The 12,674-nt window shown below is 37.3% G+C and overlaps 1 protein-coding gene across 1 annotated transcript in view; it reads right to left on the minus strand.

Annotated features, from left to right (window-relative positions):
• Positions 1–404: 404 nt before the first annotated feature.
• The window catches only part of LOC145783442 (sodium- and chloride-dependent transporter XTRP3A-like), a 33,231-nt gene continuing 20,961 nt past the window's right edge, over positions 405–12,674 (minus strand). Inside the window, exons 8-14 of the mRNA XM_082595318.1 lie at positions 11,606–11,774; positions 11,299–11,352; positions 9,323–9,518; positions 8,936–9,095; positions 5,873–6,036; positions 3,124–3,237; positions 405–3,040 (exon numbers count right to left, since the gene is read on the minus strand). Of these exons, the coding sequence (XP_082451444.1) occupies positions 2,985–3,040; positions 3,124–3,237; positions 5,873–6,036; positions 8,936–9,095; positions 9,323–9,518; positions 11,299–11,352; positions 11,606–11,774 (913 nt within the window). The 3' untranslated portion in view covers positions 405–2,984. The remainder of the gene's footprint in view (positions 3,041–3,123; positions 3,238–5,872; positions 6,037–8,935; positions 9,096–9,322; positions 9,519–11,298; positions 11,353–11,605; positions 11,775–12,674) is intronic.

Below are 12,674 nucleotides of genomic sequence, written 5' to 3' on the forward strand. Positions count from 1 at the left end.
AATCTTTATTCTCGTACTGACAAAGCATTGATTGGTTATTCCTGGTAGTTTTGCAGACTTGTAGAGAGGCTCTTGACGCAGGGCCGGTTACCGAGATTGGCAGAGTGATGTTTTCCGATTGTTGAAGTGTTGTTGCCGGGGAATTATTCCATCCATTAAGTGCCGCTGAATGGAGGACAGTCCGTAGAATGCGTTGCTCAAGCGTACACCCCGAGAGTCGAACCAGTGCCGCGTGATCTTGAGTCCGGCGCTTAACCACTGATCTAACGGATGTTTTCGTAGCCTGATTCGAATTCTGATGGGCGTTTTTGTGATGTGTGCTGGTATCAGATTTAATTAGTTCAACACTGCTTCAGTCGGCTGCATGTAAAAAATAAGAATATCCTTTTCCGTAAAAACTGACAAGCAAGACTTTTCATCATTATTACGTGAAAGGCAGAAAATAATGAACCGACAGTTTGACACCATGAATAAACGTGAAAAGAAAAGGCATAGACTTGTCTTCACAAACAACGCACCAATTTTCAGGCAAAGGCAAAACAAAAATATTTTGGCAACAGAACATCTTATCTTGGTGCTACGTGAGTCTGTCGTGATTTGAGAATAGGGCCTACAACAGGTAATTTGTTGCAAGGCTGATTGATACGGTTAACTCAATTGAATATGCGCACAACGTTTAAGCAAAGAAGCAGAAAGATCACATAACAATAGTTCTACTCATGGGATGTGTGCAGTGGCGTAACCAGGGGGGGGGGGGGGATTGCCCAGGGATATCTAGAGAAGGAGATATGAAGGCTCGCAGCGATTGCTTTATTCTCATGACACTACCAGGGCGGTAGTTTGTAGTGCTTTAAACATGTGGTTCTTTTTAAAATCGTAGAAAGTTTTGTAGTGCACCTGGTACAATGAGCTACAGAAGACAGTTAGCAAATGTTACGTAGAGCATATTTAAAGAATACTGTACTTGTTTACAAAGACAGTTGAAAAGTTACCAGTAAACTGTTTTTTTTAACAAAGCGTTTGCAGTAGGCTAGATGTAAAGCAAGTATATTGGTAGTTGAATAAACAAGCAACCATGAGCATGCTGTGAATATCCAGGTCTGATGCTAATAGCGCAATGCAAGTTATCATAACAAGATTTATTAAACTACTATGGGTGCCAATTGTCATTTTAAGATAAACACAAATTATTTACGATAAACAAAAGCCCTTCTATTGTCAGACGTAATAAGTTAAAAGCCTTCGTATCCCCTTCTTTAGATATCCCTGGGGATTGCCCCCTGTAAAATGCAGCTAACGAAACGTTAATCAGAAAGAACTGTTTTTGATTAGAATTCTGTATCTCATAGTGTAGTAAGCTACAGTAGTTTGCCTATTTAAAACAAAATCGGTTAAATTTATCCATTTTCCTGGTTCCAGTTGAAAACAATATGGCACAGTTGATCACAATTGACGATGTGTTATCTTGATTCAGCATGTTCGTTCATTAGAAACAATCACGTCGTCGCTTTTCCTTCATGTATAACCAAACCAGAATCAGCAAGTACAATCCGTATGACCAGAGGTGCAGCCAGAGGGGACAATTGCCCCTGCCCTCAATTTTTTTCTATATGTTAACCGACTAACAGACTTGTAAGCTATTGAAATGCTGTAGAAAAATAAGCTTTTCTCTCTATGTTACAGCATTATTTGACAAAGTTTTACTATTGATATAGACTGAAATTAGTCTCAGAATGCGCAATTTCAAGGTATTTTTTTTTAATTTTTCTGGAAGAGCCCCCCAGACCCTTCATTGGTCTGCTACCATAGGCTACTCATTTATCTTTCATGAATTATTTTGCTGGTCACGCCTGTGCGTATGACCAGTCAAAAGCTTTATCGTGGATTATTGTTTAACGCTTATATGCCTACCGCCTTCGTTTATGACGTCACTGGAAATCTTGCCCCCTTGGAAAAAGCCCTGCCCTTTCCTTGCCCCTCTGTAAAATGGATCTGCCCAGACAGCAAAATTTGTCATTTTTACATTGACTCAACGTCTGCAGACGTTGACCCAATGTAAAAATGACAAATTTTGCTGTTTGGACAGTTACGCCACTGGATTTGCTCATGATCAACGCATTTCATGAACACCTTTACCTGGTGGATGAAATGACCTACGGGTGGCAGCACTGCACTTCAGCAAGTAGAAACTTCACTCTGTCAATTTCGATGACCATCAGTGGTTGAAAGTCACCACAAGCATGCAAAACTGTCAATATTACACTTCCAAAGAGGCTTTCCAAGAAGATTAAGATTTCAACAATCGCTCAAGTTACAGCAAAGCAACACGATAATAACGGATGATGGTAGACTACAGTAAAATAAAAATTACATGCTGTAGGGTACAAACCGCTTTGTCAGAAAATTAAAATGTTGCTGTATTTGGTTTGAACTTTGAATGGCTTCTTCAGAATATACATGTAGTAGGCTATAGAATTACACCACCAAAGTAAGTTAACGCAATGTAGACTATCATGCTATAACCTATATAGGGAAGCCTATCAAGGTTTCACGTTTGCCTTGACGCCGCAAGGGTTAGATTTATTTTACTGGTACGCTACCTTGGGTACACTTGTTGGAAAAAATGTTTTTTCTGACTTTTTGTTTAGTAGAAATAATTAACCATTTTGAATTTGAACATAATAACCACATGTAAGAACATTAAAAAAAAGATAATAGAAAAAGAAGAGTTGATGAATATACGGGCAGCATTTTCAGCTATTTCATGAAGAAATCATTTATTCTAAGACTGTGGTCTATCTCTGCACAGGAAGTGGCTCAACGAGCAAGCGCTTCCACGGTGAAGCACGATTTTGCATGCAGCAATTCAGCTGGTACCCTACGTTAGCTTTGTCTGCAAAGTAGGCCAACGTACAGAATGTGCCTTATCAACTGCGGTTGATAAATGTTTCGTAACCGACGCATCGACTGTGTGGCCTCAACATTTAACCGTCCACTGTTCTATCTGGTGGTAAATCGTCATTTTTGCATTTGTAACCACCTGAAATAAAAACGGTTCCATAAATATCTCATCAATGGTCACAAAAACACCTCTAACCAAAACTAGTGGGCTACCTTAATTACCTTTTTTCCATCGCCAAACGGCAACAATAGGAATGCATGAGATACTTAAGAAAATCAAAAAGATGATAAAAGCTATTGCCACGCCAGGATAGTCTGTTAGCTCATCTCCATTTCCTGCAAATTCATTCAACAATCAGTTTAATTTTAAGTAACAAGGCATTGATTGGTAATTTTTGTCAGACTTTGAAAACGATTGACTTAAGCAGGATTAAAACGTTAAAGTAATATTACAGTAGGTCTATAGCTTTGGTAGAGAGATAATTAATTCTTGAATACCACAGACAAATAATTGATAGCAACTTGATAGGACTGAATTGGATAATTCAAAAAAACAATAAAACAGTTATTGTGTTTCTCGGCAGTCGAGTGTAGCAAGAACTCAGCGATAGACACGTGTTTCGCCCATGAGGCTGGGCTCATCAGTACCTCACCACTAGTTCTTGCCTCACGAATATCTGTTGTTTTGTTTAGATGAATTAAGGTATTTTCCTGACGAGGGCAGAAAGTTTTGCCGAAAACGTTTGAAATTATGTAGTTATCTTTTTATTCTATGTATTGTTTTTGATTATACATTATACAATTCAATCCTATCAAGTTGCTATCAATTAATTATCTATCTGTGGTATTAAAGTAATAGCCTATGTAAGCTACCATGCTATAGGCCGGATATATTTGCATATATTGTCGGCAGCCGTGGCCGAGTGGTTAGCGCGTTGGGCTCGCAGTCGAGAGCCTGCATGTTCGACTCCAGCCACCCGCACTTGCTGTTGTTTCTCTGGGCAAGAAACTTAACGATAATTGCCTCTACCTAGTGATCGATTTCGAGTAATGGGTACTACCAAATTTAAGTCATAAGTAAAGTAGACAACCGGAAACAGACATTGCCGTCGGCTGCAGCGTGGGTCAGGTGTATGTCGGAAGGCGTACACCGATGCATAGCGCTCAAGTCCGCTTTCCCGCAATGCAGGATAAAGATAAACAAACAAACAAAGCATTTGCTTAAGATAATAAAACCAAGAAAATGCAATTTTAAAAACATAAGCTGGCACGCTCATGTCATTCAGGCAAATACATTTACTAGGGGCCAGGGCTGTTGAGGCTTACTAGGTTGGGCCCGGTACCAATGAGATCCTTTATTTGCTATTTAAAAACGCAACACTTTCTTTCGTATAACTGTTTGAATGAGAGAGTGCAGACTCGACGACTTCCTACGCCTTCAGGGCTACGGTCTTTCGCACTCTCTCATTGGATGCACACTGTACGTTTTTGTTTTATGTACGTTTCGAATCCAAACAAAAATAAAATGACCATCCATCCATCCTTAGGCACCAAATCAACACATTTTGTAAGAAAAACGCACTGTATCCAAACACGCGGTAGTTTCTTCATATTCCCGGAACCCTTGAAAAGGTTCCTGGTCCCTAAAATTATCAGTACGCGCTTTGAAGTTCAATAGCCGTCTGAGTTTAATATCGTAAAAGTTTTCTAATGTTTTATTGTTTACTTTGCAGTTTCATGGTAGCAATTAAACGAAATCAAAACAATCTTGCTTCGTAAAGGAATGTCATTTCGACTAAATTGCACCTTAATTGGAAAATCTTTGAAAAACCATTTTTAAGTTCACAGCTCTTTTTGATGCTTTGGTTTTGATACTTTAGTCATCTAGTCAAGTGTGTTTCTTTTTTGTTTCGACCACGTAACGAAACAAAATTGATTAGACTTCAATACGAGGCCATCAAAATTTTCCAGTAAAATGCAATGGTCAAAATATTATTGAAAGCTATTGTTCCTCATAGCTTGTAAACTAAAGTATCGGTTAACTCAGGAGTATACTGCATATAAAAACCTGCAGATATTTCAAAGCAAAGGCAAAGGACTTTGTAATAAAACGAAACAATACGCTTCGAAACGGTTTCGTTTCGAACAAGCTTTGAAGTTCCTTTGGCTTTGAAGTTCCTTTTGGCTTTGAAGTTCCAAGCTTTGAAGTTCCATTGGGTTCGAACTGTTTTGGCCAAACCATTTTTTACATTGATGCAACCATTGCAGTTGTTAAATCAATGTAAAAAACGCCTGATTTGCTGGCGGAGTGTTTATGAAGATTTGATAGAATCTAAGCAAAAGTAGTCAAACTTTTGTCTGCTTTTATCCGGAATGGCCCGTTTCGGTGAGTCCGATTCGGTGAGTCCGATTCGGTGAGTTCGATCCCTTAACGGGGGATTTTTTCAATTTTTTTTTTAAATTATCGGGTACCGTAGCCTAATTATCATTGCCGTTTTAGGGTTTGGGGTTAGGGGTTAGAGGATAGAAACTCACCGAATCGGACTCACCGAATCGGACTCACCGAATAGTAGCACACCCGCTTTTATCAAAAGATCACAAAATAATATATCATTATGGTCAAAAGGTTTTGTTTCTAGCTTTTTGAGTCCAAATGCCCATGAAGGCATTGGCACAATTCAACGTTGTCAATACCACAGTTTGACGAAACCTTACCTTATCCCTATCAAAACTTTCTCTACATGCCACTAGTCACAGGCAGATAAACTTTTTAATACAAGTGCAGGTAGCGTATCTCTAAGAATGCAATTCTCTACAATTTTTTAAGAATAGCTTGCTTTATATTTAGGAATAAAAAAGCAGAAAATAGGCTGGTTTGCTGAACTAACAAGACAAAACAAAATCCAGCATGCTAATAATAGTAATAAGGCAAGCTACTACCATGCAGTAGCTTCTATGGATTTTACCTCACCTGTTTCTTTGTCGTACACTTTATATTGTGGTGTCTCAGCAATAATTTTACCGATTGAAGCTATAAACAACACAAACATGCATAAAGGAGATAAAAAGCGCCACGTTATTTGCCAGTATAAGCCTGGCGCTGCTCCCAACATTTCCTCAATGTCGTTTGAAAATCTGAAAAGAAAGAAAATGAGAGAAACAGTTTTTCGTGATAGTTTATAGCAGAAGATGCAAATCGAGGAAGGACACTTGATTGTGTGCCACTTGTCCACTCCCTTTAAAAAAGAAAAGTAATGCATAGTTTAAGAAATCTTTCTCGAGATGCATCCAAAAGGAAAGCTTTTCTTGCCTCGGCTTTGTAGCATATTTAGGCTGCAACTTGCGACAAGTTCAAATAAATATAAACTCATTTGGTCGGCGGAGTGGCGAAGCACTGGAAAATGTATAACTAGTTTGTTCACAAATCGGCTACTGCAGTCTACTCCAGTAGGCTGAAACTTAATTTCTATGTTTATCTTAAAAGCTAGATAATCGTCGTTCCGGTACATTTCAGGGAGGTTTCACTGGGCGGATTTTTCATTTCTTTTCATCGCAAATATAAGTTGAATGCTGTCATTGGTTTGAAAATTCCGGAATAATTACTTCACTTGTGGTTGTGATAATTGCCAGATCGTAACCAGGCGCTTTAAACCGATGGCTCTGACTTCTTTCGGCTAAGCCCTGCCAATAGATGGCATTTTTATGCCGGTGGTCTTTAAAGTGTTAATAGCTTTTTGGTTTTGGTGGTCGAGATGCCGGTGGTTTCGTAATAAATCTTAAGGATTTCTGACGGTGAGCTTCAATTCAATTCAATTCATTTTATTTTTCTTTGTCAGAATGCAGAAGAAATGATATTGTGGAAAAGAAACACAGTAACAGAAACCAACAAAAGGAAAAGGTGGCAAAACCTAATGGTTTAAGTCTTTAAGACGTGCATGAAAAGATCTAATTCTACGGTACTATAGCCTATGCATTGACAAACATAGTTAGGCGTGGCCGCCAAACCTGATACTTTAAAACAAGTAGATGAATTAGTTAAGAATCAGTCGCCTCCTCGTTTCTGAAACAACTGGAGCGCCAATTCTTAAAGCAATGAGAACACGACTGAACCCAACAACATCACAAGAACTAACTAATACACACACACATATTCCGTGAAAGTAAAAGTATTCCGCTTTCGTAAAAGGTTACAATATATAAGTAGGCAGGCTCACTACGTTTTCAGATTTCTGTTATTTGGCGTGATCTTGCTTTTATTGTATAATGCGACAGCTTGCGGAAAATAATCGACATTTAGCTGCTTAGAAAAATCTGTTTCTTTTCAATAACGTCTGCACAACTCGGTAGGCACTTTAACGTAGTACACTGTCCGAATTCCATAACGCAATCATGCGTGACGTACACGCAAATCAGCTGACTTCAGTCATGTGACTCAACACGTGATTATCTGGTCGTCTTTATCGAAAAATTTTGATACAAAGAAATTTAGCTGAATGCATCCCCACAACCTGCGTGGCCGAATGGGTTAGGGCAAAGTAGAAGTAATTTCGATTGCGTGGGTTCGATTCCCACCTTCTGCTAATACTACTTTTTCTTCTGCAACTGAACTGAGTGCAAGAAGAATCTTAATGACTGCAATCAATGGAGTTAATAAGGAAAATTGTGACTGAAATACCAGTGATGTCATATACGTCACGCATGATTGCGTTATGGAATTCGGACAGTGTACTACGTAAAAGTGCCTACCGCACAGCTCAGGCAGAGCAAGTAAGTTAAAGTAGGGGAAGGTCGGGACCTGCGAGCCACTTTTTTCTTTTAGATGCATATCTTCTACGTTTCTCAATATTTTTCTCTAAAAATTGGTTTTGCAATGCCTTGTAGTGCTACCTACTCTACAGCAAAAGCACAAGTTATTATTTCAGCGAATGTTTAATTTACGCTCAAAAACATAAACACGCGCCAAGCGGCTTATCGCACCCCACATGTGGGGAGCGATAAGCCACAATTGCGATAAGCCAAAAAATGTAGTAATTTAGCAAAGAAATCACTTCGCCATATCAAAAATACAATTCTAAAACATAGTTGTATCATGGCCACCGTTGTATTATTTATGTGTGAAATCAATCTTCAAGCCAGCTTCCAAGCTTTGAGTTTTGAAATAAGCGATGGAGAATTTTCAAATGATTCCTTGAGATGAGTTGTCAGAATTTTCATGTGAAATAGCATAATTAATAGTTGCAAATGAAACAAAAGTCAGAATTGTGATATATCCTAATAGAAAGGTGTGAAAACAAAAAAATGATGTCATATGACACTTTAACATCTACTATCACAGGCACTTGTCATGGCTTGTAGGTCCCAATACAAGGTGACTCAAGGCTCCCTACCTGATCGTTCAGAAATGAAACAACAGCTGAAAAAAAACTAACATTGCTATCTAAAAAACTTTCAGCTTAATCTCATCATAAATACATCACCTACCACTACAAAAAAGTTCATGAACATTTCTTGCATAACAAATGAGTTATTTTAAAACACATTCAGCCAAAAAAATTTACTTTTTTAACCCAAAACCTATAAATCCTCTCTGCACCTTCATTTTTAGTACAATTTTGACCAAAGGATTGTGGGAACGTTATCCAAGCATAAAAAATATAATGACGTCAAAAAATGCAAAAAGAGTACTTTATATTAAAAAAAACGGGGGTGGATTATGGCTCCCACCATGATCATGGGTCCCGCTCCCGACCTTCCCCTATTACCGGTACAGCTAGGTGATGTTTCATTGGATCTGTGGGTGTAAGTTTTCCACAAAAAAAGCAAAAGAAATCATTTCTATTAGTAGTTGACTACAATAAATTCATGGCCATCTGAACAGATCTTAAAACGTTTTTCTTGCAACTTAAAAGCATATTTTACCAATACCTTTTCAAGATTCAAATACGAGTGAAATAAATTTACCTATTTTCTCATTTAACCTTGAAAAATAAAAACTTAAACAAAATATAATAATCAACTTTTAAACACATCTTACTTTTTAAATCCATAAACCCAGGAAACTGCCATTGTCTCAAAAAATGCAATGGTCAATAATGGTAATGTACCAGCGTATGTATCAAATATATCCAGAATGTACATTCCACACCTCAGAGTAAATATTTGACCAATTCCAAGAGACAAAATGCAAAGAATAGCTACAAAAAATAATTGAAGTCAATGTTAAAAATTAGCTGCATTTGTGTGATTTTAGTAAACATCTTAACACTTGGGCTATAGACTTCAATAAAATAAGGCGGTGTAGCTTCATGCAGCATGTATGAGATTAATTGAAGGACGTCTTTGTCGACACCAGTAAAATACATAACAAAACCAAAATTATACGACAGTTAAGATAACAAGTGATAAACAATAGAAATTTTACCAACAATAGCTTCTTTAGGAATTTTTAAACCGAGGTCTTGTAGAGGAGTAATAATGCCTTCTAAGGTCCCAAACATTGAACCAAGCCCCAAATTAATTAGCATTAAGAAAAACATGACACTCCAAAACGGGCTCACATCCAAATGAATCATGGCCTCTGTGAAAGCAATGAAGGCCAATCCAGGTCCACTGACAGTCTGAAACCAATAACAGAGCAACAAGGTTATTCTTCCTTTCTATTGTTGTGTTAAAGTAGTGAGAGCAGATGATTCGATGGCTACACGTTCGTTTGATGTTTTCTGTTTGTCCGCACCAATTATTAGCTCAGCTTGTTAAGCGCCCGACTTTGTGCACGAAGACACTGCAAGTTCAAGTAGCGCTGATTCGACTTTTTATCAATCTATCAATCTCGGTGACCAGGCCTGCGTCAGTGGTTAAAATCATCTAGAACAGGGGTTCTTAACCTTTTTTCCCTTATTACCCATTTCTGTCCAGATCAAAGTCCCATTACCCAAAATCTAATTTTATCTATTTTGCCGTATTAAAGATATAGAACAGCGTTATTCAACAAAAATAACATTTAATGCAAAGAACAACATCAATAGTGTTAGTGAGACATTTGTTCTTGTTTTTTGTGTACAATCTATGCAATATTGGGTGCGATTTTGGATACTGCACAACTCAAATCTGACTCCAGATCTAACAGCTTGTTTCGGGATTTTGATTTCAAAGCAACAACACTTGAAATTGCTGATTCACAGAGATAAGTAGAATATATATAGGTTACATAGTCAATAATGTTAGTGATTTTTGCGCAACTTTTGGATATGCTTTCCCCAGAATTTTCCCAAGCTTTCATCTTCAAAAGAATAGGCCTATAGCTCGCTCGTCTCAACACTAACTCTAAATGTAGCCTACACTTGGCTATACTACTTCAAACAGCAACGCAGCCATCAAGCTTGCTCATAAAACAACTGTAAATGAACTGATTAGACAAGAAAAATCTTATCATTATGTCACAAAAATAAAATACATAAAACTGGCGACAAAAATAATGAGAAAATAAATTACTATGACGAAACAATTTTAAAAATGATAAAATATCACTGTGCTTGTTTGGTTGTTTTGAAGGGACTCAAAACATCAAAAAAAGTGTAAGTAATAAAGCAACTTTACCACTTACAGCTGTGACATTGTTTGTTACATCTATAATTCTATATATTCTGGTTCAGCTGATTACCTACCTGCTATCTTCAAATTACCCACATGTGGGTAATTACCCATAGGTTAAGAACCACTGATCTAGAAGTATGCTAAACTGCCAGGATTAATTTGCAATGAAGCTTTCTCAGTCCGAGAATGGAAATCTCCATAATCAATTTGTTGTCTGTTGTGTCGCATCTGTGATGGCAGTGTACAGTGGCTTGTCGCAGTCAGTTGTCGCAAGGGGCACAACATAAAACATGTTTTATTATTATTATTATCATTGGCAAAATGATACATCTACTCAAAATTACATTGTCATTCTGTTTTTTTTTTTGTTTTTTTCACTTTAACGTAATTTATGCGAACATAGTTTATAGACCAGTGGTCCCAACAAACGGGTACAACCTCATACCAGGGTACAAAACATCAAGTGGTGTTGGTAGACGTCTTAAGAGTTAAAAGCCCCATCGTGCTTCCCTCAACCATTTTTGTTTTATTTTTTATTACCTCTATTTTCTACTTTTCTTCGTCACTGTAGACAGTGCCGGTCTTTGGGGCGTGCAAACCGTGCGATCGCACAGGGCCCGCAAATTAGGGGACCCGCAATTTACTCAAAAAATGCAGTAATTTTTGTTATTAGCAACAAGAAAGCATATAGACTCAGCTTTATTTCCGAAAAATGCCAAAGAAAACATGATCTCTAACGTTTTCTAAAAAACATTTTCAAACATAAAAACATGATTAGACATTTTAGTTTCCTTTATACCATACCTTGTTCAACTCAGTCTTCGCCGAGCAATCCGCTATAGTGAGGTTTTGCCACAACTGCAGAAACATAAATCTTTTTAAAGCAGTAGAGGTTATGTTTAGCGTACACATTACTTGAATGAGTTGCATTTAATTATACTGCATATTAATATGTGTAAGTTGCATATATTTGCAAAACATAAAAATATATAGGCTAGCACTTTGGAATGACTCAAAATGATAACGGTAGCCTACTGATTTTGATTGTTTATTTTTTTTGTAGTTTTTCCTTGAGGGAAGAATGATGTGGCAACATTTTGGTTGCACTTACGTTAGCAAGATGTCCATCATGTTCGGAATCGTTCCGTTGATAGATCAAAGTGTGGTTGACAACTTCAACAAAATTCGGATAGTTTTCTCTGTTCATGTGACTGACAGCAGTGTTTAGGCAATGATCCGGTTGGTGGGCATTGAAAAACCCACGAATCAGCATAATATTTCTGAACAATTAAAATAGCACATTTTTTTAGGACATAGCGTCTAAAAATATTCTAAAGGCAAATCTTAAAACTTTTAACTCCTTGGGTCCCCCTAAAAATACTGTATCCATCTAATTTCAAAATCTGTATAAAGTGGGGAAATCTTTATCCTCGGACTGCAAAGCTTCTTTGAGAGCTTAATCCTGGCAGTTTGGCGTATTCGTTGAGCAAGGGTTTTCAACCTTTTTTTGTACTGCAACCCCCTCAGAGCAATCAACCTAGCATTGCGACCTCTCATAAAAATATTCAATAAAAGTGATTAATGCAAAGTTTGACCAAATTTGATTCATACCGATGTTCAGTTATGTCTCGTTTCGTTTTTCTAATGTAAACTTCTTAAATCAAAAACGTCTTTTTGCGATATTATTACTGCTTTATTGCATTTCGTCCGATGATTTCCATTTTCTATTAAGCTTGGCTAAATTGTAAGAGTAAAAAACGAATAATAGCTACATTTTCGCATTTCCACATGTTGAATTTATAGCAATCTTTTAGAAATTTATTGGAATACGTTTTAGTAAGATGGTTGGTGCTGCATCTTTCAAGTTTGTCAATGCGTGGAACTGTTGCTGAATTAAGTTTAAAACAAAATAGTCGACAATCAGGAAATTTTCGATGCCATTGGAAACGATAGAGAAATCCCTATTTGACACAGGATTCCAAATAACCTTGATTTTTTGCCATGACGTGGTTACTGGTTAACTTTAGTCTGTTCAAAGCAACGTATATCAGAACTGGGGTGAAATATCGAATGCTTCGTAAGCAATAGAATAACCTCAGGTCGAGGAATTGTCGATTGCGAAAAAACAGTTTTCAACTTTTCGGCCAAAAAAAAATTGAAAACGATAAACTGGATTTTCA

This window comes from Aplidium turbinatum, chromosome 14, assembly GCF_918807975.1.
Source record: "Aplidium turbinatum chromosome 14, kaAplTurb1.1, whole genome shotgun sequence".
Lineage (NCBI taxonomy): Eukaryota > Metazoa > Chordata > Ascidiacea > Aplousobranchia > Polyclinidae > Aplidium > Aplidium turbinatum.